Source organism: Diplotaxodon limnothrissa, linkage group LG9 (genome assembly GCF_057381915.1).
Source record: "Diplotaxodon limnothrissa isolate DT_005_m linkage group LG9, D_limnothrissa_male_GT1.1, whole genome shotgun sequence".
NCBI classification, from domain to species: Eukaryota; Metazoa; Chordata; class Actinopteri; order Cichliformes; family Cichlidae; genus Diplotaxodon; species Diplotaxodon limnothrissa.
In genome coordinates this window covers 30,220,271-30,247,096 of record NC_140604.1, presented here as the reverse complement: position 1 = coordinate 30,247,096, position 26,826 = coordinate 30,220,271, and the positions used below count along the sequence as shown (strand labels likewise).

At 39.2% G+C, this 26,826-nt stretch overlaps 1 protein-coding gene across 2 annotated transcripts in view; it reads left to right on the top strand.

Moving 5' to 3' along the window:
- Positions 1 to 26,826, top strand: part of ctnnd2a (catenin (cadherin-associated protein), delta 2a) — a 239,891-nt gene that overhangs the window by 43,298 nt on the left and 169,767 nt on the right. For both annotated transcript variants that reach the window (XM_085362997.1, XM_085362996.1), the window contains exon 2: positions 7,529 to 7,641. In XM_085362997.1, the coding sequence (XP_085219123.1) occupies positions 7,529 to 7,641 (113 nt within the window). The remainder of the gene's footprint in view (positions 1 to 7,528; positions 7,642 to 26,826) is intronic.

The window sequence follows — 26,826 nt, the reverse complement described above, 5'->3', positions numbered from 1 at the left end:
GTCCTGTTGGAATAGGGTGTTACTTGAAATCAAATGCACAGGACAAAACTAGAAAGATTATTCAGATGCAAAGATTACCTCACACTAATTACCTTATCAGTGTGGGTAATATATGTTACATATTCATTCGTGGCATGCATTTTGTTGATTCTAACAAAATTTTTTTTTTTTTTTTTTTTTTTTTACAAATTTCTCAAAATTATATGTTTGCAGGATTTGCATGTATTTATCAGCTAACACCTTTACTTTATAATCTGTAGTTTTGTAATTTTAGTACGAAGAGATTTCGGGTCTTTCGTTCATGCTGTTTTCAGATTATTGGATCTTATCTTGATAATCAGATCTTTGGAAATGTCAAAAAAGTATAAAGATGGGTTTTCTTTTTTTGTAATAGCATTCAGCTATTTGATTTGTTACTACTACTACTACTACTATTATTATTATTTTTATCATCATTATCATTATTGTTGTTGTTGCTGCTGCTGCAGTAGGGATACCTCCTTTAATTGTGCCTATTTGTCTTTTAGGGAACTGCTTAGTGTTATCGGTACTTGTGTGCTGTCTAGTGCATTACTGTTATACCCATAATCACATAATCACAGAGCACCCCTGAGGTATTGCTGCTAATGTGAATAAAATTTAGTTTGAAGCAGGCTGATACCGAAAAGGCCAGTCATCAATGTGTTAGGAAGAATGTAGCGTCCCCAGTGTACAACAAAGATGAATCATGTGTTATGGAAAAAGAATAGGTGTTAATGAGTAAAGTCGATGCAGAATGAAGCCAGGCTGAGCTGTGTGATTTCTTTTTTTTTTTTTTTTTGCCGAGTTTTCACCTGTGTTTACCCCTAGGGCCATGTACTCACCAACGCTAAGATACACACACACCAACACAGACCCCACGATGTCTGTGTTTTTCCATATATTCCTAACACTGCTGTTATCTTTATATAATAAATATTCTTTATTATATACATTCCATTGAAAAATAAGATAATAAAAGTAGTAAACTGTGAAATTATTGTTTGTGGATAATTTTACATTTCACAGCTATTATTTATTAAGGGGCGATCGTGGCTCAAGAGCTGGGAGTTCGCCTTATCAACGGAATGTTGCCGGTTCGAGCCCCGGCTCGGACAGTCTCGGTCGTTGTGTCCTTGGGCAAGACACTTCACCTACCACCTGCTGGTGTTGGCCAGAAGGGCCAATGGTGTGATATGGCAGCCTCGCTTCTGTTGTGGCTACAACTGTAGCTTGCCTCCACCAGTGTGTGAATGGGTGGATGACTGGGTGTGTAAAGCGCTTTGGGGTCCCTAGGCGGGACAAGCTATACAAATACAGGCCATTTACCATTATTATCATTGCCCATTATAAGTATTTATTTACATAGTTATTTATGTGGTTTTGTACTTACACCAATTTTCTGTCCCTAAAAGGAACTTTTTACAAAAATGTAACCACTAAGATTTTGTTATTTTGTTATAAGTAGTAATGTTAGCTGGTTACTTACTTAGAAAGGCATAAACACAATGTACTGATATTTGAAATTGAGGATTTTGGCTTTTTTTTTCTTTCTTTTTTTTGCAGCTAATCCTTTTTATTTACACAAGCAGTCGTTCTCATTCAAACACAGACAGACACACACACACTCAGACACACACACACAGTACGCCCCCATGCCAGGTAAGAATAAATACTTTTGTAAAGACAAAATCCAATAAGCAAATTTTTGAGGAAGGGTCATTAACGTAAGCAGGCCCTTTCCAGTAATCTGTTTTCCTGCCTTCACTTTTCTTCTCCCTGCGGACACATGTACATTAGCAGGAGTGGATCAGGTATCTCTCCCGTGGCTCTCATCCCTTAGAGCTGATCAGCAGAGATCTGTCTTTATTCCTTACTCTCTCCTTTCTCTCTCTTCCCTCTCCTCCAGTCCTTGCTTCCTCTTTGCGTCCCTTCTCCTGACTTGCACACGCGCACTCATTAAAGTGATAGACAAGACAAGCATAGGAAGGAGTGAGGCAGAAATGAATCTCAGCTAAAACTGAACCAAATGTAGGCTGCGTGAGCCTCAAGTTTATGTAGCCTAGGTTTGGTTTATAGAGGAGTAACAAGCCTGATTTTGACTGTGTGGAGAATTTTAATGTGTATGAGAGTGACAGAAAAGAGGAGAGTGACCTTTTACAAACTCCTCTTCACTCCTTCTCTTTCCTTCATCCCACTCAGCTCATCTGAGATTTTCCATACCTCTTTGCTGATTGAGGAAGAGGAGTAAAAGAACAAGAGAGAGATGGAAAGTTACTGCTCAAGTAGAAGGTCATAGTTCTATTTAATTGCCTTTTGTCTCCTATCCAAAAACAGCACAGTTAATATCTGGCCACAGGCCACTTATAATGATTGGGTCTTATCTCTAGGCAAATTGTTCTGTCCTTGTCACTTATGCAGAAGATCTTCTGAATTCACGCAGCAAAGCTGTTAAGTGCTAAAGTTGGGTCTTCTTATTAGCTGTTTTTCTTCTCCTCTCTGTAGTTTTTTAGTATTTTTAGTTTTTGAAAAAGCTTGCACGTAGAGCTGCTATTTGATAATGTGACAGTGTCTACACCCCTGTGGGGGATGTTCTTTTCTCTCACCCTTCCCCGCAGAGAGGTCAGGGACACATCTGCACATTGTCTCTCGATGTATAAGAGTTTCATGTCTTGGATTTTATATGAACATATGCATACATGTACACACAGCGCATATCTGTGTGTACATGAATTTGTATGTCCAATAAGTCCACAAAAACAACAACATCTGAGAAATTAATCCTGGGTTAGTGAGACTGGATGCCAACGTGTTTATACTGGTCTGTTTCTATCTCTCCATTGGTGTGTTAGTATGCAGGAATCAATTTGAAGTAATTATGTTGTAAATAAATACAAATTAAATGAAGTAAGAAGTAAAGCGAAGTAAATGTTGCTCAAAAAGAAACTTGAAAACTGGGTGTTTACCTCCAGGTGGTGCTAAATTGTTTCCTCTGTCTGATCTTGACTTTGGCACCCAGGGGGCACTGCAAAACACTGTCAGACCTGTCCACTGGGGAAAAAAACCCCTCAAAAACAGTTCCAGAAAAGATATTTTTCTGTGACCCTGCAGTTCCTTGAGAGGAACTTATTTGACGCACACAGTTTGTGTAGTTGCTGAAACTCTTCATCCAGTTAAGTTTGATAAAACACTTGCAGACAAAGTATATTCAGGTCATACACAGTATTATTATAAAAAAGGAAGCTTCTGCTGTTTACTGGATGTTGGTGATGAACATCTGCATCTGCACTAAAAACTATATTTATACACAGTATATATGCTTTAGTTTTCTGTAAATACACTTATGACTATCGCCCACCCCTTCCACCGTCTGCTTTCTGTGGGCGACTAAATGAAGGTGCAGACATTTCTCTGAGAGTAGTTCAGGTATGCGAAAGGGCAGGAGCTGCATGTAGGAGGAGCCAGGGCCTAATTTATAATGTCGAAGGTGTGGAGGGGTCTGTACTGTTACCATAGAGACCTTTGTGGCTGACTGCAGCTGCTGATTTGTGTCGCCTCTTTGTTCTTGAGGGGGATGCGATGGCTCACATGCACAAAGCTTACACAGTATAGTGTCATTTTACATCTTTTGCATTTTGACAGGCATATTCAGAGAAAGCATAAGGAGAACCAAAACATAGCATCTGATCATTTTTGGATCTGGTGAGCTGGGGTCCAGGAGGTAATGTCCATCATACAAAATAAAATGTTTAGTATGTTTCTTTGGACTTAAGCAAGAGAAATCAGATGATGAAGTTTGAATGTTCATCATATAAATTAAGCTTCTGAAATTTTGTTATTCAGTGATTCTCAACTAGCTTTATTACGAGAAACATTTTAAAGCTTGTTAAAGAGGATACATTTTCTCCAGCAGACACAAAACTTAAGGAAAGTTGTAATAATGTATAGAAAAACAACCAATCTTTGTCTTCAGATTTATTCGGATCACTTTAAAGAGAATGACCATGTACAAAATCTTTTAAAACCCTTTTAGTTTTTGTGTTTTAGAACACAACTTACTGTAATTCATTCTACTTTTAGAAGACTTAGTCTTCGTCTATTTTTCTTTCTACTTTTCTTTTTCTTTCTAGTTACATTTACACGTTGTGAGCAGAGCAGGGTTCCTTTTGTTGCAGAAACATGCCCAGTTTACTCAGCTGTTATATTATGGATTTGGATCATTAAATGTTTTTTGGGGAGGAGGAGTGAGTATATACAACATGTATTCTTAAAAAACATTACAGGGACCATCTCGTTTTAAGTTGCTAAACAGTTTTAAGCATTAAGCCTTGTTATAACAGTGGTAACATCGCCAACCTGTATTGATCATCTCATTCCACAAACTCAGCTTGTTGTCTTATGTAATTTTTTCTGCAATACTAAAGTTAGGGAGACTGTGAGGGCCATGGCTGGATTCAAGCTGTGTTTAGGGTCATTATCCTACTGTAGAAAACCTACTATTTCTGTTCAATTTCAGTCTGGATTGCAGACCTTCTGCCTACACACAGTAATTCTGGTTCCAGTCCAGCTAGCACTCAAGCAGCGGTATGAATGGTGATGAGGCTACAATTAGGCATGTCACACAACACAATGTGGTGATCAAGAATCAGGCTTCAGAGTTAAGTTTTGTTGCAATTTCTACAGTTATCCTTTCCCTGCATCCATAGTAATTAGCAAATGTAGTCATAGAGCCAGTTGGCCAGTTTTAATGTTTCCAGCAAATACAGATGGTAAAGAGAAGCTTGTAAATAATATATATTCCCTACTATATAATTTGATATATATGAAAGAAAGACACATGTTTGTTATATTTTTTCTCCGAGGATTAATTAACAAATCCTTCACCACCACTCCACTTGGACTAACACATGTCAAGGTGTAAGGACTGGTTTGGAATAGGGACACACTCTTTAACTTTTTAAGCCACTGTGATGTTTGCTGTCAGAATTTGTTAATATTTAATTACAAGTTAAATATTCCCTGTGTCACCGAGTGTAACACAACCCTCAAACACCCCCGTGCTTAATGATTCGAAAGGTGTTACTTCCAACATACTTTTTTTTTTCTGAAAATACACCTTTGCTCATTAAGGCCAAAAAGTTCTATTTTAACTTTATCGAGACTTTATCGAGGTGTAGAACTCCAAAGCTCATCTTCACCTCCATCATTTCTGATAGCTTACATCTTTTAATTATACAAACACGTAGAAGGTTAAGGAGTTCCTTTGAAGAGGCTTTCCCAACTATAAATTTAGTTTCTTATAAATTTCTTATACCTGCATACCAATTGAAAGTTTTGCTTAGAGTTGCCCAAACTTTTGCATGAGTGCAGCCAGCTCTCCTTTTAATTGACAATTACTGATTGCCAAGAGCTTTGTCATTGCTGCGTTTACTGACCGTATAAAAGAAAGGCATTCTGTTCATAATTTTAGTTGAGCACAAACTCCTTAAATGTTTTTGTAATAAGCTGTAAGTATGCTTTTTGCTGCCTTGTAGCTCTAGCTAATAAGAATATATAATGGCATGTACTTAGACAAGTCAGCCGAGCTCTGTCATCTGGTAAACGCAAACTGTCCTTTGGCCAATTCAGTAATGGGAAACTTTCTGATGCCATACCATACTAGCTTTATTTGTAAAGTGCTTCAAAACAACCACAATGGACCAGAGTGTTTTACAGAAGGATGAATAAAAGACATAATAAAGAACACCATAGCAGTTTACACAAGGCAAAAAATACACATGAAATACAAATGAAATAAATAAAACAGAAAACATGAGAAGAACAGTATTGATTGGATGAAAAAAAATTAAAAACAGATGAAATAAATTAAGATTAAAAAAAAGTTATTATATATCACTAACATAGCAGTGCCTAAGACGGAGGGATATGAATGAAATAACGCTGTGACTAAGGGTTATGCATAATTTAACTGTAACTTGCCTAAGTTTCTCTTTGGGTTTAGCATTCAGACATTACCATGTTACCTCAGAAGGTGTTTAAGATACTCTACCAGTGAGGCATAATACATCATCAATTAGCATAATGCTACTTTCGGTACAGGGATTTGCATTTTTGCACCTTGAGGATTTAAACAAGTTGCATCTATGGCAAACAAGGTGACAAAGCAGTCTCTTTGGGGAGCAGAACAGAGCAGAGCTTTGAAGAGAGGCACCTTGCTGTAAAACAAAGTTGTAAATTGGAATTACAGGCCCAGAGGGTTTAATAGACTCTGCTCAAATTTCCAGCATTACCTTACTTTGCAAATCTTAGAGGTGGCTGAAACTGAGTGAGTTATTAACAAAATGGAATGGGTCTGAAATGGGCTTCAGAATACTTACACCTCTGAAACATATGTGTGTGTGTGTGTGTATGTGTGTGTGTGTGTGTGTGTGTGTGTGTGTGTGTGTGTGTGCATTGTACTGTATTTGTCAGTTAACAATACAAACGTTAGGCTACAGTTCCACAAATGGATACAAGCCCCTATCCCAGTGAAAGCAAATAGATCTTTCTTTCAGTGTTTAAGTATTAACACAAAGCTGTCAGAAAAGCTGAAAAAAACCTCAGAGTGATCACCATAGTGATTCTACCACAGAAACAGGTATGTGTGGAAATGGAGGATACAGGGTGTTTAGTGACTGGAGATCATGATGACTGACAGAACGGGAATTTAAATAGCTAATGCATCAACACACACATGCACACGCAGGCAAGTTTTGGTTAAGAGTGATATATAATCGGCACAAGCAGTTCTCCCCATCGATTTCTGTCTTAAAATCCTGACAGTAACCTGCAACCCACCAAACTGTACTCACTGAAAAGCCTTCTCTATCTGTAGCAACAGAACCATTAAATCCACAGAGTACACATAAAGCTCTTTTTTTTAATGTGGCTGTGATAATATGAGCGTAAATTTAATTATATTGAAAAGTTGTCAGGACTCAGGTTGTTTTACTGTCAGGATTTGTGACAGAATTTCATCTGCAGTAATGCATTTTTTCATTAAATACAAAGGTTTCAAAATACAAATACCTAAAATTGATTAAAAAAGACAGAATCCCACCAGTAGATTTTTTTTTCAGTAAATGACATTGTTAACTGTCTAACCTGCCAAATAGGAACACACTTTATTTGGGAGCGATACATTTAATTAATTCTACAAATATCTTCACATTCATGACCACACAGTCGCTGGGATTGAAGCGATTCTTTGCTCACATATTTAGAACACTTTCAACACAACACTCTGCCTACACATTGCCTAACACATTTTTCTCACCTGTCAGTCAAGTTTGATAGCACAATTATTTTAACTTTTTTAGAGCCGTCTTCCAGCCATAAGCTGTTTCGATGACCTATAATACCTGACTTCCTCTGCAGACCCCGAGTGCTCTCTGTCTCTTTCTTTCTTCCTCTCTCTCATTCTCTCTCATGTTCCGCCTAACACGCAATTTCTTTTTATGTCTTCCATCAGGAGCTTCAGTTTGAGCGTCTGACCAGGGAACTTGAGGCTGAGCGTCAGATTGTTGCCACCCAGCTGGAGAGATGCAAGCTGGGATCAGAAGCAGGCAGCATGAGCAGCATTAGGTACCAAGAAAACCTCTGTGTGTGTGTGTGTGTGTGTGTGTGTGTGTGTGTGTGTGTGTGTGTGTGTGTGTGTGTGTGTGTGTGTGTGTGTGTGTGTGTGTGTTTGTAGTATGTCATCTTTGTACATCTTCAACTTCAAATATGACATGAATGCACTACAGTATGCCCATTTTCTTCTTTGCCTTATAAAATTATGCTGCTACTAAAGGACAGCATTCCTCCTGCTGTTGGGTGCATTTGTAAGCTGGATAGATTGGGACGACACTCACTTTAAAGGTTAAATCAATCACAAAAAAGTACACACCTGTCATCATTTTGATTTTTAAATACATACTTGAGCATGGAGTAATTAACACTTGGTTAATGGGGGGTTTGCACACATACTATAGATGGGTGTATGAAATAATAACACTGTACCACATGGCTGTGTAGACTTTCACACATAACACACAGTTTAGCCACATTCACTTCATACACATACACTGTACACGTCGTACAGCAGGCACATCAAGGATGATTTCTGCATGGGTGCATGGAGGGAAGCTTTGGGAGTGTTTATCAGTGTTTATGCATCACAAATGCTTTGTCTTTACATGAAGGTATGACAATACACACCTTCCCCCACATATTTACATGGCCACAAAACCACTTTATTTTGATTATGCTCCATTGAAAGCTTTTTATATTATTATAATATCTATCAACATATTAGTCCCAAAACCCATTGAAATACGACCTCAGTCATACACGTAGGTCTGACCTTTGTGTTCAGTAATTATTTTTAGATAAAAAAGAGAAAAGAGAGCGCTTAACATAAAGAGATAACGAGTATAAAGAGTATCTGAACCTTTCTTCAAACAGAATGAGCTTCTTTTTGCATTTACATCACTTTTCACTTTTGAAAAAAAAAAAGTTAAGTTTAGTGGAAAGGTGGTGAAAATAGTTTTTTGTGTGTGTTCTGGGTTTTTGTGTGCCTGTTTAGTTGTGTTTTGTTGAGTTTGTATGAAATTTGCTGTCATGTCAGAGAGTCAAGTTCATATGCATTCAACATCCATCTGACTCCCTCAGGCAGCTGGTTGCATAAGTACGCAAACCTGAGGGGTGAAGACAAACTGTGCAGCAAAAAAGAGACTTTTGAACTTTATTTACTTGAGCTGAGACTAAGATGGACCTCTTTTTATGGATAAATTCAGAGGCTTCCTATCTAGGGTAGTGTTTGAATTTGGTTACTCATAAATATAACTTGACAGTCTTTCAAAAATAACCCCAGTGCCATCATCAAAGACTGAAACTGAGATTTGTAACTTTTACATTGGAGTGTCACAGTCTCACCTCACAGCAACAACGAGACAACACGGTTCAAACCTTCAGCTCTGGAACCTCAATGTGCTTTTGTGAGAAAATTAATTAAATAATCAATTTGCTAATTAACTGAATTTGAGCATGAATAACTGTCGCTGTGTTTTAGACCTGTGATTGGCTGAGAGCCTTTCCTGGGTGTACCCTGCCTCTCATCTGAGATAGGCACCAGCCCTACTGCAACCCTCACTTAGTTAACCAGTTAAGAAAATGGGTTGATGGAAATCAGCACAGTATATCAAGATGGTACAATTACATATTGTAATAATATCTGATGACTTGCATTACCTTAAAGTGCTCTGCTGTTGTTACTATTGATACTATAATTTGTTTGGATTGGTAATTCATGTCAAGCCATTAAAGAAAAAAATACCCTATTATTCATCATTATATGTGGTTTCAAATACTTTTTAGGAACTATGGAGCCATGTGGATGGGATGTCTACATATATGCAAATATTTTTCAGAGAGTTTTTTCTTTTGGAGCATCTTTATCTCCTGACTAAAACTACCATAGGCCCTTTCCCTCTCACACATATACTTGCAACTGTTGTGGCATTTTACAACTACAACTGAATTGAACTGAATTACATTTTCTTGGCTTGAGTCTTCAAATTAAAATTCAGTAAAATTCTTACTTTCTGCAACATTTACTCTTGTTTTATCTGAACACCTGTTTGGTGCATTTATGCCTGCAAATGCATGTGTCTGGGCCACCAATACTCTGTCTGCTGTCATCTCACAGTTATGTCATGATTATCACATCAGATATAGAGCATTGGCTTAGCTAGTGCTTGTGTGCTGACAGCTCACTATATGACAGTGAGTCCACATCCATCCTTATGTGTCAGCGTGTGTCAAATCAGTGCGTTTGTGATGTGCGTTTGTCCCCCTTTATGTACTTATGTATAAACACACCTCTGAGTTTGACCATTTTTATTTATTTTGTCTGTCACTTTGATTGGCATTATCTTTCATTCCAAAAGAGCCAGTTTCTTTGGGTGCATGCAAGCCTAAGTATAGATATTAGTCTTTGCAGTATAACTGTGAATGATCAGAGAGAATATGATGCTATCTAAAGAGACAGCTTAAACCTTTCCCATGGTCTTCAACATCACCAGTTATTTTCTCTTCCTTCATCTGTGTCTCAGTGACAAGCAGCAGCTAAATATGGAAAGTGTTGGTAGGTGTTATTGTAATGAAGCAAAGTATTACATTTTAAAAACGAAACTGTCATGAGAGTTGTATTAAAAGGAGATTGTATTAAAACGTGTTTTCTCGTTATCCTTTCAAATTTTAGATTATTCCAGTTCTGATAGTCCATATTGTCTGGAGCAGGGTTTCCTGTGGGGTTCAAGCTACAGCTGCCATATTCAGTCAGCAGTTAAGCCATTACTCTGTAAGAAATATGCTGGGGTGAAAGTTAACTTAAGAGTGCTTATTCTACAGAGTTGTGTGTGTTTGTTTATATTATTATACCAAATGTGTGGATTTTTTGTATCCCAGCTGTTTGTGGGTTTGTGTTGCACATGCTTGGAGCAAATGCTGTGTTTGTGTTCGCATGTCTGTGTGTGTTCTTGGCAGCTGCTGTGAGCCTGCGTGTCCTTAGTTGTGTTCCGCTCGATAAAGCAATTCAGGCATCTCCACGGACTCCTCCTCAGAGCCGAGGACCCTAAAAAATGCCTGACTGTGGTGCAGAAACCCAGGGCAATACTGACTAACATCTGTTCACACTGTGAACTCCTGGCATGCGACACAACACTTTACAGGAAGGAAGCATTCACTGGCAGACATACAAACCCACGTGAACACATAGACTCCAGACAGCATGCCGGAACTAATTTATCATTTTTCTAACATTAGTGGTAAGTGGCAGCCAGTGGGAAGCATTTGCTCCTGCAGTTTTTTTTCTGTCTGAATGGCTGTGCAGCTTAAACCTTCAGTGCCCTATTAAAAGCAAACCTCTGACTTTTTGGTTAATATATTTCAATTAGCATCAATGTGTTTTGCCGATATAAATAAATGTGATAAATATGATGAATGGTGATGAATCACCAAATGATGTAAAGTCAAGAATAGGAACTCATGGGACCTGCCATAACCTATGTTTTGGCTATGACAGAAATGTTAGGGTCACACACTTGGACAAGGCGAGCAGTTGGGGCACATGTATAGATATAAGTATATAAGGTGATATCACTTGGTTGATAAGAAATATTTACTATATCTCCTACCACCATGTTCTAACCTAAACATGTTCATAAGTGGGTATTACACTAGGGAATTTTGTGGTTATGGATTGACTCATTTGTAATCATATTATTAGATTTACAACCAAATGACTCGGATACTTGGGCAAATAGAAGACCTGAGCTGTTAAGTGATCCCCACCTGGTGGTGACTTGTAGAAGCTGGCAGGATGTATGCCAGGCAGGCTAAGTGCACTCAAATGTTTAGTAAGGAGACCCTAGGGCACCTGAACATTGTTCTCCCATCTCTAGTAGGGCACATAAGGTGTTGCAATACAGGCTGGGGACTTTGTTTGGCACATGGGCCTCAGACATGTTTTGCACTTCTATTACTGTGTGGAGATGAAGCCATAAACTAGTTGGTGCTGGTGGCTGAAAAACTTCTATTTTATTACAACTTAACATTGAAAAACTTGTTTAAACCTGTATGCTGACTTCTTGGAGCTCATACCAGACCTGCCTTTTCCTTTTGTTTTGATTCATAAGGTTATTTTCTATTGGAAATGCACACATTGTTTCTGTTGCGCCTTGACTGTATTCTCAAAACTCCCTCAGCATACGGTAATAAAATGTACACCTCGCAAACATAAAGGTTCTCCATCCTATGTCTGGTTTGCAGTGACCTTGTTGGGCATTCTGGAAGATATTATTAGTTTATTAAAACGCTGCACCATAAACTGTTGCGGAAATAATGTGAAGCTGGCTACTAAGCTAATCGTGACTTGGGGCAGTGGATTATCAAGGCCATAAATGAGATGTCACGTAGGTTTATGGATTCACTGGCTAAATTGAATTATTTGGTTGTCATGTTTAAACTGGCCACAAGCAAAAATACCACCAGCCTGATGCCTTGTAGCTAGTATTATGGCGCATACTATGATATCATAAATGAAACACTGGGGATTTTGCAGGCATGCTTGAGAACAACTAATACACAGTGCGAAAATAAAAAAAAATAGAATAGGGACATTTTTGTAAAGCCATGTCATTAAAGGGAGATGAATTAGAATGAAAAAGTCCACAGCAATTTACCAATTAGTTCAAAGCAGAAAGTTCATGTCAGATAACAGGAATCCAAGCTGAAAGAGACAGCCACTCGGTTGGTATGCGGATGACAAGGGAAGTTGAGCGAAACAAATGTGACCTCTAAATGAGTCCTCCGTTGTGCTTAATGGAACTGTTAGCATTTAGTGAAGAGATATGAAACTATCCCTACTGGAGGCAGGGGAATGTAATCCCAAGTGAGAGAGAGCGAAAAAGGACAGAAGAGAGGAGGAAAGAGAGGGAAGGAAATTGCTACCAAGTTCCATTACTCCATGGCAGCCAAAGAAAAGGTTTATCGATATATTATTGTTGTTTTTGATACATTTAGATTATTTTAAGGAGCATCTTTAAATAAATGATTTGGAAGAATATATATATTGACAATTCTGTGCATGAAAGGGATCACTGTGATCACTGAAACAAAATGTAATATATCTAATCTGATAGTATGTGAGAAATAACCAGGCCTTCTCAGTTCTTGACCTATAGGCCATGTCTACCTGTATATCTGAAGCACTGCATGGTAAAGAATTTTCCATATGAACTGAATCTGATTGTGAGACTTAACAAAGATTGAATCAGGCAAGGTAATATTTCAGACCAGCTACAAATGAGTCAAATCAGAGTTGCAGCAGTAATCAGGAGGTACATGAGCCACAATGGCCATGCTCCTAAAACGGCTCTTGAATAATAGGCTGTAATAGCACATCTAAAAATAATATTGTTGCTGCTTGTAATCATATGTGTAAAAGTTTGTTGCTTCTTGCTGAAGTATAATATAACAAGCATAGTTAACATTTGAAACTAACACAGAGAGTGAGTGGCAAAATATCTGTGTGTGCATGTATGTGAATGTGTGAATGTGAGGGATTGTGAGGCGTAAAGTTCATGTCCTGAGGCAGTAACAGCTTTCTGATTGTGTTGTTCAGACTTACACATCTGCCCAAAGACCCACCGGGTAGGTCAGAGAAAGGTAAAGTCAGAATGTCCATGCATGTGTGTTTATGCACGCGTCTGAGAGATATAGGCAGAAAGAGGAACTGAGGGAAAGAAATGGAACAAAAGCACTGAGTCACTACACATACTTGCCCTGCTGTGCATTGGTGCCCAGTCCCAGAGCCCATATAGGACTATTTATTCTAATCAAGCTGTGACATTTAGTTCCACACCAACAGGGACCAGCTTCACTCTTTCTGCTGCACATATGAACACACCACACATATACACATTTCCTCCCACTGTGCCCAAGTCTTTTCTCAGGGATAAACACACTTACTAGACTATAAAGTTGTCCTACCCTCAGGAGCAGACATTCACAGTTTGGGTTTAGTTTTCACACACTTTAGACTTGATCACAGCAACTAATAGACCCCAGACACACGGGGAGTGCTAGAAACATAGACCCAGCGTTTTGAGTTTTAGTTTATTTTGATGTTCATGGTTTACGTTTAAATTCATTGGGTTTTCTAAGTTCATTTGTTTATTAGTTTCCCCTTGTGTTTTCAACCCCTGTGTTAAGTCTCCCTTGTCCTTTATGTGTTTCACATCTGCATGTCTTTTGTTGCCAAGTTCATGTTGTCATGTCTGTGTTTCATTATGTTTCCTGTTTTATTTTGAAAGAGGTCCTGTGACATCGTTATGTTCATTTGTTTTAGCTGTTCCCCCATTTGTTGTCACTTCTCCTGATCACCTCATGTGTGTATTTAAGTCCTCAGTCTTCCTGTGTTCATTGTCTCGTCCTCCCTCATAGCTGTGTGTGATTGTCCCTGTGTTTTCATGTATGATTTATTATTAGTTTTCCCAGTTTAGTTTTGTATCGTTTGGCTTTGTTTTCAGCAATAAAGCTGTGCTTTTGAGTTCATGTTCCGCCTCGGTGAGTTTGGCATTTGGGTCCTCTCCTGCCTAGACGCAGCCTTTTTGTGACAAGATTTCTTTCCCACTTTATCCTGACTTGTGCTGGAATCATGGAAACGTGAAAGATTATAACCTGGCCACATTTAAATAAGAGGTTGGATGGTAAATGCTAGAAAACTTGGTTAGCCAGTTGCATTTGTAAAAACAAACTCAGCAAAACAGCAGCAGATTTCCTCATCTGGTTAAAAGTACGATTAACCAATCAGCACGAACTATTACGAAGTGTTCTAAAAGTCCCAAGCACTGCAAACATGGTGGTGCTTGGGACGGGAAGTTATTAGTTACAGAAAGCAAAAATATTTTCACTTTAAAAGAAATGGTCATAAATTCGTTTACATCTGCTGTAGAAATGGGGATGGGAACATGGGAGTGAACTGGCACTGACTCATTTTTGGAGCCAGTTGGAAAGGGCCGTTTCCTGAACTGTAGTTTTTGGCATCACTGAGCTTTCTTCGTTTTTCAGCCTCAGAGGTTGCGGCTTGCTCTCCACTGATTGTACAGCCTCAAGGCATGTTGGGAAATGGTTGGCTTCCTCTTTGTCTCTGCCGTCTGCTCTTGTCTACGTTCCAGGCGATGCACAGTTAATCTCAAATGAGGCTAATATTTACAAACAGGATGGAACAAGCGCTGGAGGCTCTCTTTTAGCAGCTCATCTAGGGTGGGTCATCTTCCCAATGAGTTTGCGGATGCTCCGTATTTCACCCTGGATGATGGTTGTGGTGCTAACCAGTCCCCGACCACCCTTTTTCATTGGCTCTGAATGGAGTCTGGTTAGAGTTCTCATCTGTGGATTTCAAATTAAACAACAAGATGGGATTGAAGTGCAGATGTTTGGTTTTAATTAAAGGAGTGTGACAGAAGCATTGCATTAACATTTTGGAAATTACAGGCATAGTCTCCCAATTCAGAAGCTTAAACGCAATAGGATGATTGACTCACTAAACAGTTTCATAGCCAGGCGAAGTCTGTTATCTCATTACGCTGTGACAAACATCTGGAGTAGATTGGAAGTATTGGAAAAGTATTTTGTACCTTTTCAATATAACTCTTGGTATAAGGTGCAAAATTGTGTCAATCCAAATAAAGGACGCCATCGTTAGGCTGAAAAATCTATCAAAGAGAGACATCAAAAGAATTTAGGAGTGGTCAAATCAACAGTCTGGCAAGTTGACAAGACAGGAATACAATGGCGAAGCCAAAATACCACGGGAGACGATAAAAGTTGACAATCCCAGAATTCTCTACTAGTTTAAGACATACCCTTTACAATAGAGGAGTCAAGAACACTGAAGGAGATCGGCCTGTCCTTGTCAGTGAGACGCTTTCACGAATGTAAATATAGAGGGTTTACAAAAGGTGCAAACCACTGCTTTTACTGAAGAAAAGGACAGACAGATTAGACTTTGCCAGAAAACATCTTTATAGTTCTAAAAGAAATTCCTTGGTCAGATAAAAACGAAGACTAACCTATGTCAGAATGATGTGTAGAGAAAAGGAGGAAAAGTAACACCTCATGATCCAAAGCATACCGCATCATCTGTCAAATGTGGTGGAAGCAGTGTTGTGGCATGGAGACGTGTAGGTACCAGTGGAAAAAGGTCACAAACCTCTTTAAAAAAAAAGATGACTATGGCACATAGCTTATTAAAATCAGAAATCCAGTTTCTCAAATTATTTAACTATTACATAATGGATGTACAATACAGAACAGCTTCTGAAAAGTATGTTCATTTATACGCTCAGCATTTGTTTGGGGGCTCCTTTACTAAAAATGACCAAGAATGAATGTGGTGTGGTATGAAGGTGATCAGCTGTGGCACTGCTGAGGTCTTATTGAAGCCTAGGTTACTTTGATATACAGTGGGGCAAAAAAGTATTTAGTCAGCCACCGATTGTGCAAGTTCCCCCACCTAAAATGATGACAGAGGTCAGTAATTTGCACCAGAGGTACACTTCAACTGTGAGAGACAGAATGTGAAAAAAAAATCCATGAATCCACATGGTAGGATTTGTAAAGAATTTATTCGTAAATCAGGGTGGAAAATAAGTATTTGGTCAATAACAAAAATACAACTCAATACTTTGTAACATAACCTTTGTTGGCAATAACAGAGGTCAAACGTTTACTATAGGTCTTTACCAGGTTTGCACACACAGTAGCTGGTATTTTGGCCCATTCCTCCATGCAGATCTTCTCGAGAGCAGTGATGTTTTGGGGCTGTCGCCGAGCAACACGGACTTTCAACTCCCGCCACAGATTTTCTATGGGGTTGAGGTCTGGAGACTGGCTAGGCCACTCCAGGACTTTCAAATGCTTCTTACGGAGCCACTCCTTTGTTGCCCGGGCGGTGTGTTTTGGATCATTGTCATGTTGGAAGACCCAGCCTCGTTTCATCTTCAAAGTTCTCACTGATGGAAGGAGGTTTTGGCTTAAAATCTCACGATACATGGCCCCATTCATTCTGTCCTTAACACGGATCAGTCGTCCTGTCCCCTTGGCAGAAAAACAGCCCCATAGCATGATGTTTCCACCCCCATGCTTCACAGTAGGTATGGTGTTCTTGGGATGCAACTCAGTATTCTTCTTCCTCCAAACACGACGAGTTGAGTTTATACCAAAAAGTTCTACTTTGGTTTCATCTGACCACATGACATTCTCCCAATCCTCTGCTGTATCATCCATGTGCTCTCTGGCAAACTTCAGACGGGCCTGGACATGCACTGGCTTCAGCAGCGGAACACGTCTGGCACTGCGGGATTTGATTCCCTGCCGTTGTAGTGTGTTACTGATGGTGACCTTTGTTACTTTGGTCCCAGCTCTCTGCAGGTCATTCACCAGGTTCCCCCGTGTGGTTCTGGGATCTTTGCTCACCGTTCTCATGATCATTTTGACCCCACGGGATGAGATCTTGCGTGGAGCCCCAGATCGAGGGAGATTATCAGTGGTCTTGTATGTCTTCCATTTTCTGATGATTGCTCCCACAGTTGATTTTTTCACACCAAGCTGCTTGCCTATTGTAGATTCACTCTTCCCAGTCTGGTGCAGGTCTACAATAATTTTCCTGGTGTCCTTCGAAAGCTCTTTGGTCTTGGCCATGGCGGAGTTTGGAGTCTGACTGTTTGAGGCTGTGGACAGGTGTCTTTTATACAGATGATGAGTTCAAACAGGTGCCATTCATACAGGTAACGAGTGGGGGACAGAAAAGCTTCTTACAGAAGACGTTACAGGTCTGTGAGAGCCAGAGATTTTCCTTGTTTGAGGTGACCAAATACTTATTTTCCACCCTAATTTACGAATAAATTCTTTACAAATCCTACCATGTGGATTCATGGATTTTTTTTCACATTCTGTCTCTCACAGTTGAAGTGTACCTCTGGTGCAAATTACTGACCTCTGTCATCATTTTAAGTGGGGGAACTTGCACAATCGGTGACTGACTAAATACTTTTTTGCCCCACTGTAGGCTAGTCTGTACTTTTGGGTGGAGTTTTTCTCGTCTTGCTCATGATCCCAGTGATTATCAAACCATATGGTAGTAGTTTTTGCACATTAGGCTGGTGTCTTGCTGATAGAGGAAGTGAGCATGGTGATGGAAATATAACTTGCTGACAGAGAACTCTGACTTTGGACATGAAAAAACCACGGGGATCCAAGCACCAGCAGACAGCATGACAAATGTCAAATTTATACTGTTTGAATAGTAATTTACTTGAAATAACATATTTTAATAATATTCCAATTCACTCCAAAAAGTAAACATTTCACTTTAACTGTAATGAACTTAAACTTTTAGAATTAAATTACAGAAAATAATGGAAACATATACATTTTCACTTATTTTTGTGTGTTGAAATTTGAGGTTATACTGTGTTTGGTCAGTGTATTTCAGTCCGTTTTTGACATAATGACCGCATCATTTGAAATCTCCAAACACACAGTAGGTCCACTTGGGGGTTATTTCATTTTAATGTGGGATTTAATTTACTGAATGGATCCATCATGTTGGGACAGCTTTTGTATTTCATACTGTGGTTATCATTTTCATGGTCTCTTTTTGTCCCTGACCACCCTCGTGTTTTTGCCACGACTAAAATACTATCCAATTACATTCGTTTATCTCACTATACCCCACTCTCTAGTCCTTCGTTGGGTGATAATAGAGGGATCCATCACACCATTAGCTGCAGGCGGTTTTATAAGCTCAGCAAAATGCTGCATAGAGGGAACTCAAATTATAGGCTGCTGCATTATACCTTAAAATACGCTTTGTGTTTGAGCTTGTGTGTGTATGTGTGTCTGCATGAGTGATGATGATACTGCAAGTCATGCTCCCTGCTAATGACTGATGATGCATTTCCAAGAGCAGAAGAGAAAAATGGTGGCAGGTGGCGACATCTCTCACAGTGCTGTCACCCCCGCTGTCTATCTTTCTGTCGGCCTCTCTCTGTGTTATTTCAGCTCTCCCTCATCTATCTGTGTTTGCTCCTAAATAACATCTTGGCTTTTGCACGGAAGGGAGAAACCATGCCTTTGGCTTCGTGGCTCCTTATAACATCTTGCATTCTAAGCATCCAGATAAGCTGCTTTTTAAATGAGAATTGTTTAGATCAGTGGTTCCCAAACTTTTTTTTGCTTGTCCCCCTTTGTTTTACACGAAAAACGTTCGCGCCCCCCAACCCCCGCGCGTGCAAGCGCACTCGCACTAACACATCCTCCAACCACACACACCCATATTTTGCTCCACTGCGGTTTATTTCATACCTCAAACATTTAGTAAACAATTCAGCAAATACAAGTGACCTGCAATAAATGACAGGTAGTTATAAAATAAACTACTAACTCTTTTGCTACGTCCGCACCTACATGGGTATTTTTGAAAACGCAGCTGTTTGATCCACACGTAAACGGTGTTTCGAATCACCGAAAACGGAGAATTTTTAAAACTCCTTTTTGCAGACGAGGAATACAGAGTTCCTCTGGCAACGTCAAAGGTATGTGCCTCTTTTCACGTCAGGCTGTGCACCACGTTATTGTTTACATGAGACCAAAGGGAAGATTTGCTTCACCATATTTTCTAGTCTTTGGCTTAGAATGAAGTTGGTTTAGAAACCTATTCAGCGATGCTTCATCTCCTGCTTTGCGTTTCTGTGGGCGCCCCGTGCTAGCAGTGTCAAGCGTTTTGTTTTTTTCCAATTCATACTGCGCCCCCCCTGCCACTTTTCTTTCCAAAATTGTTTGTTTATCTTATTAACTAATATTCAATTAAAAGTGTAACCAAATATTCAGACCTGAAGTAACTCATTAGACTTCAGTTGACCTTTCAGGACCTGTTAGGCAGGTAAACAGCTGTTAGTAATTATTAGCTGAATACTTCAAAGCTTGATAAATTCTCCGTAAAATCAAATCTTGTGGTAACACTGAGTATACTCGGGCTAGTGTAAACAACTCACTGAGGCTAAGGCTAATTGGTGCCTACTAGCAAATCCTATAAAAAGATATCAAAGTAGTTTCTATTCCCCCTGGAATATTCACTGTGTGAAATGTCACTTTGAAAGGGAACTGCGGAAGTCATGAGAAGATCTAATAGACCAAGAAATCTGTCACATACTGTACTTCTGCGAGGCAGAAAAGTAATGCAGACTGCCAGAAATGACTATAAAGGAGCTGCATAAAACCATACTGTCCTCCACACAGCCCACATGCTTAAATGACCACGTTTCCTACAGCCATAAAAAGAAAATGTTGCCAGCAATCACATTGCAGTAGGCAGCGCCTGAAAGATGTTAAGCACCTGGAGACACAAGAGTCTTTTTGGAAACAAAATACCAGCAAACTGTTAAATACGTAAAGCAGCTTTGAACGAACTAAAACTTTTGATATTGACTTCATTTGAAGTGTGTGGGCAGATCTTGAACATACTGTGCTCGCAAGACACTTAAAATGTCTCAGTGATCTTCAAGAGAAGAGGGGGTGAAAAATCTAAAAACAACAATAGAAAAACTCTTAGCTGCATATTGAAAATCTCTGCAAGCTTTATTTTTTCCCACCTGTGCTGTTATAAAGTATTAACTTTTAGGTTTTTATTCTTTAAATGAAATCAAAAAGTTACCATTTGATTAGATCAGTAATGGATTTTAACTGGATCAAAATGTAATTAATCAAATAAAAATTAAATAAAAAGAAATGAGGAGTGACTTTGTTAGTCATGTGATAAATGTGTGAAAGCCTTGGGGAGAAGAGCGATGCTGTTAACTATCAAGCTTTTTTAAACAATTGTGCCAACAAGTGTGGTTCCTCTTAAGACCCGCTCCTCACATCCTGCCTAGCCAGGAAGAGCAGACCAGACCACGCAGAGTGGGCAGGGTCATCACAGAAGTTTTGTTTGTCTCCTGTGGGATGTATTTACTTTTTATGAGTTTTTTTTTAACTGTCAGTATTGTCAAAATATGCAAAACAGATGTCTGTGTTTTATTATCTTATTTATCAAATCTTATGACACATTTGCCTGAGTGAAGCTTTTCTGAAATTTCTGAAATCCCATCGTGTCAGTATTTTCATGTCATTTCTCTTTTTTGTTAAAATTAATGAGGTTAGGACAAACAATGGCCTTCTGTTGTTTGATGTTCTATATGTTATTCCTGTAGGAGTCAGCAGCTGTTGACTCCATGTCAGCTGCAGGGAGACAGAGGCCTGTAGGGCCAACAGCATTGGTTTGTGTGTGTGAGTGTGTGTGTGTGCCTACCTCTGTGCATGTGTGTGTCCTCATGGTGAGGGGAATCGGGGGTGTTTGGTTCATTAAACATGCAAATGCATGCTTATCTTCCCTCAACACCAGATAGTGGAGAGAATAGATAAGAACCAACCAAACCATGCCAAAGAGGCAGACAGAGAGAGGAAAACAGTGCGTTATGAAAAGAGTGAAACATTGAGGCAAAACACAGACAGAGAGAAATGAAGGAGGAAGTGCACAGGAGGACAATAGAGAGGACACAAAAACAGAAAGTGACAGATGGGAAAAAAAATACTTATTAACAAATGGAGGTTATGTGTTAGAATAACTGATGGCTATTTGATCTCATGTTTTAACTGTGGTTTCCATGTATTTGTTTTTGTCTTGAGATCCTTAGCCGCAGTAGCCCCTCAACATGGTATTTTCTTGTGTTAATCCTCATCCCTCAGGGATTAATTATTTATTAGATAGCTTTCACCATATTGTAAGAAAATTGCTAAATGCAATGCTTCTTTCTGTTGCTTTGGCCAATTTAGAAATCGCAATGTTTAACTAAAGAGAGCCCTGTAAGTACAAGTGAAAATAAGGTGATAGATATGACACTGACTGACCATGACAGATACAAGTATCCTACCTGTTTTGCTGATGTTTTTCTGTGTTAGACAAAGACACGGTACTTTCTTGCTTGTTCACATCTTCAGTGTTGGTGCTTAAGGGGCCTCACTCTGTGCTGAAGATACCCAGAACTCATTACATAAAACTTTCACTGTGCGTGTAGATCATTTGGTGTTGTCTGGATGATACCCCTTTTGACTTCGGTACTTGTTCTTCTGAGGGAAAGTGTGTATCATTGAAAGCAGTTATTCATAAGCATTTGTGTGGGATTATTGTCTCAACGTTTGACTGAAAAAATAAGCAAATAACCAAAGAGATAATCTCTCTATTTCTTGTTGACAACACTTGAAAACTCTGCGTGTGTGTGTGTGTCCACATGTACAAAATGCCCTACCTGTCTGCTCTCTTGTAAGGTGTGCGGTTTTGTGTGTGTGGCGATAGTGTGATCAGTCCTGGGGAGCAAAGTGTTCCATTTAACAGGATTAAGAAACAATACAACTGTAATTCACAGCACTTGGTTAAAAATAATCATAGCGCTTTACAGAAAAATAGATCATCACTTGTAATTCATTGATGCACGGTGTATGGATGTGTAGTTTATAGTCAGCTGGGACCAACAATCATTCAAAAGTTTTAACTATTCAAATCAGATTACATTTCTTCCTGCAGTATTAAAAATACATTTATGAAGTTTTATAGATTAAAAAAAAGATAGCCTGGGATTTCCAGAAACCTGAGTATAAGCTCATTTACATTCATTGGATATAATTAGATTTGACTGTGCATGCAGGTAATGTTAAGGAAAATATTCACAAAATTGGAGTAACCACAATTAAATAAAAAGTAACATGTGAGACAAAAAAGTGTAATGTAGAGAGAGACAGACAGAAAGAGCGAGTGTAAAATCTAAAAGAAAGAAGTGAGAAGTGGTTGATGTAAGCATGTGCCTCAGAGAAAATTTGAAAAGACTGTTTTTTGTTTGTTGTTTTAGAAAAGGGGATAATGTGAAAGATGAAAGCGCAGGTTTTGATGAAGAGTTTTGGCTGCTCTGATTGCACGCATGACTATTAAAATGCAGGATGTAGAAGCTGTACTGTACTGCTTTCCAATTTTTATCTGCTTAGTGATATCCTTGTAATAGTCAGTGCTAGTTGAGAAACTCAGACTTGTGCATGTGTGTCTTTGTGTATGTGAGAGTGAAAGACATAGAAACTGAGATGGCAAGAGAAAAAGTATGAGTAGGAGTATGAGTGAGTTTGTCCTCTTGAGGCACCATACCCTAAGGCCAAAGGAATCAGTGCCTGGAGCAGTTTAAGGAGAAGATTTTATTCTTGTGCTGTGGAGTCTATGTGAGCACTGAAAGATGTGTGTGTTTGTGTGAGTATGCGTTCCAGGGGTACATTGTTTTGGTGTCTGCCTGTGTGCACACATCTTTGTCTAGGTTCTTCTTTTCACAAATTTTACAGAAATGTCTCCTCTCCTGTTTAACTTTGTGAACCGTACCAGCAATATCACTGATATGAACTGACAATATGAAGGACAGAAATACTTTTTTTTTTTTTTTTTTTTTTAAAACTGTCTGTTTAGGCTTTAAGCCTTTATTCGACATTGTCAATTTTGGTGTCTCGATGAATACCAAAACCTTCAGCAATCTGAAAGCATACACAAAAAAGAACAAGTGATTGACTGAGCTCATTCATTCAAACATAAAGTAGCCGTATGCTATACTGTGGTGTGACTCACAAAGCATAATATTCCCACAAAGACTGCAGAGGAGCGACTTATTAGATGAACACAATAAAGCAAGCAAGTTTATTTCCTTTGGGTCAGGGTCTCCGATTTAAGGACAAAGTCCCCCCAAGAGCCATAACTGAATGCCGTAATTACACTTTTCATTGTGACTTCTATCACCTCTTCTGGATGGTCCCAAATTGATTTTTGTTTGCATTGTAACCCAATGAGTCAGACGGTGCCCTGGGTGTGATGAATCATTCGATAAAACTGACATAATCCTGATGAATCCATGTGGACACTTGCTGTCTTAAGATTTACATTTTTCTGTGCATTTAGGGTTAGGCAATGTTACACCTAACTGTACTGTTACACCCACGTAGTCCTTACTAATATGTCTGTCCATGCATGCATCCATCCATCCATCCTTCCACTTTTCTCTCTATCCATTAGTGGTTGGAGCACAGATAGGAGTTGCAAAACAAGACGCATATGGGGATGTTTTCAGTCTGCCGATGGGTTTGCAGTGTTTCAGGTTTTTAGTCATATTCCTATCCATAGATAACTCAAAGAGGAACTCTTCATTTTTTCTCTGCTAAAATACATGCATTTTCTTTTCTTTTTGATTTTTAGTATGGCCGCTATTACATACCATTGTGAAATGTCTCTCAAAATGCAGCAAGCAGGAGCTGGACTCAGACAGAGTCAGACTCTGAGGTGTTAGATTAGTGTCTGACTCCTATAGTATGTGATACTGGCTTTAATAAATGCTTACAGCCTCACATTGGGAGACAGAAAAAACCAAAGTGACACATGCATTTACATATTCTGCACAGTAAGTTTATTAATATGCATATGGACCAAGATCTATGGTTGAATAGGCTATTTTTCATTCTCTTACTCTTAATTTCTTAGAGGTGGAATATTATACACAAAATTCAGGTTTATTCTATTCTTTCCTAGTATATTCCTTATTGTTCTTAAATTTTGGCAGTCATTGTAAGGGTAGTACAATAGCATTCCTTCTTGGCTGTGTAATGAACATAAAATCAAGTATAGGTCATTCTTTATGATGAGGCTGGATTAAGACTAAAGAACATAGAGAAGGATGTCTTGAATAAATTGCTGACTGTCATATTTTACTAATTGAACAAATTTTTAATGTCTGTTTATTCACGATGTTAGCCAATGTTGACTTAAACACACTCGGTGCCTGTTGAAAACAGCCTTCAAAATGAAGAGATTAATGACTTAGCAGGAAAAAAGAGAGAGACTAAAACAACTTACAAGTTAGCTGCACTCTGCTAGAGCCAGATGGCCTTGGTGTTTGTGTGTGCATATGTGTGCAGTCTCAAGTCTTAGATAGATGCTGCTGAGTCATGTGCAGACCACCACATGGTGATAGAATGTGATAAATAAACCAGCTTCTCAATTAAAACCTCATCCCCAAGGCCTCAGTGCACGTCACATTACATCATTTTCATCAGTCACATATATAGATGCGTGCATGCCTTCTGAATTACTGCACAGTAGGCTTTGTAAACAACCTCGTCCTCTCATACAGATACACACACCTACACCATGCTGTGCTTTATGTAATGGAACATGGACATTATTCATTTGACTTCAAAGATCAAATACACACAAGTGTCCAGTTATACACTTTTAACCCTCATCCTTCTAACATATAACATACCTGGACTGGGTTTCCTGGAGACCCCAAGAACAATTTACTGTAAGAAGCAATCATCCACATAAAACAGATGTGGAGGAGTACTGGCTCCAAATGACTCTGTCCAGACGTGCTTCAGAGCAAGCTCATTTCTGCTGCCTGTATCCATTTTTTTTGTTCACTACACAGAGCTCATGACCACAGGTGAGGGGAGGAACACAGATCGACCTATAAATCAACAGCTTCGTGGTCAGCTCTCCCTTCACTGCAACAGACCAGTACTGTGTCCTCATCACTGCAGGCACTATCAGCCTCAGTGTGTCCCAGTGTGTCTGTTAAGCTCCCGCTCCACTCTCCCCTCACTCATTAACAACACCTCGAGATACTTAAACTTGTTCACTTGGGGCAACAAGTCATCGCTGACTTAGAGTAGCCACGCGACCATTTTTCAGATGAGAACCATGGCCACAGATTAGGAAACGTTACTTCTCATCCCAACCGCTACAGACTCACCTGCAAATCCCTCCCCAGTGCAAGCTGGAGCTCCTCGTTCAATTAAGCCAACAGAGCCACGTCATCTGCAAAAAGCAGAAACAAGATCCCGAGACCACTGAACCCACAGGCCCACAGGTAGGATGTTAGCGGTTTATTTTTGAATATCAATGATTATTTGTAGAAAATGTAATTTAATGTATAGGTGGTTAGAAATTTATGGCAAAGGAAACTTGCTCGCTCAGTCGGACTTAGTCCTGGCAAATCAAGCTCCCATTATGATTGTACAATGAAAAACAACTAAGCAAATCAGACACAACAGGCAGTTATTGCACTCAATTTGCCTCATGCTATGCTTAGGACATCCTTTCATGTGACAGAAGGAGCAAACAGTGGCTCCCTCCCTGTGTGTGATTCAGGAGCAAAGGTAACAGGCTCTTCCAGCTGAGTATTGGACAGTCACATCAACAGGTGGAGTTCCACAGGTGGAGCACTCTCATGATGTTCACTGCTACTCAGTGGGACTTGTAATGTTGTAGTATCTGCTCTCTTTTTCATGTATGGCATGACCCAGGCACGCCCCGGTTCTCACACTCAGAAGCAGCTGTGTCTCAAATATTCTAAAAGCTTTCAGTCAGTGTTCCCCATTCAGATGATGAAAACAGCGATGGCATTTCAGTCGTTCTCTCTCTCTCTTTTTTTATGGTTAAGACCATCCCTGTATCTCCTACTGTGTGTTCCTATAATTTAGGATACATGGCAAACATTAATTTATTCATTAAAATGGCCTATGGGGAATTGAGTGCTTTTGACTGGGATTTGCTAGAAATGTGATATCATTAAGAATAAATTGATTGACAAAGTCATAAAGAATTTGAATGATAGAAAAACATACTGCACACTGAGTCTGCACAGACCCCAGTCTACAGGTGTTTTAAATGATCAGAATAACTGCTAAGATCAAGCTCAGTGCTAAACAAGAATGCAGCGCTGCCTGTGCTGTAATAAGATTAGTGTGTGTTACAGTGCAAATAATTAGAGAAACAGGAAATTCCAGAGGAAGCTGTGAGCTTTTACGTTCAGTACGCTGATCTACTATTTTTATATGTGGAAGTGGTGTTACTAATAGCATCTTGGTTCACAATTATTTTAGTTCCCTCTAATTAAACATGTCGAATGTGCGTAATACCAAATGACTACATTGGTTTTTTAAAATCTTTTTTTGTAATAACTACTGAACTTTAAGTGGTCTCCCTTGAATCATGAATATTGACAAGAAGATACTCGTGAGCCATTCTGCAATCATAGTTCCTGCATGGTGTAAAGTTACGTGTGTGCGTGTGTGTGTGAATATGGAGCCATAGTGGTAATTGGTCTC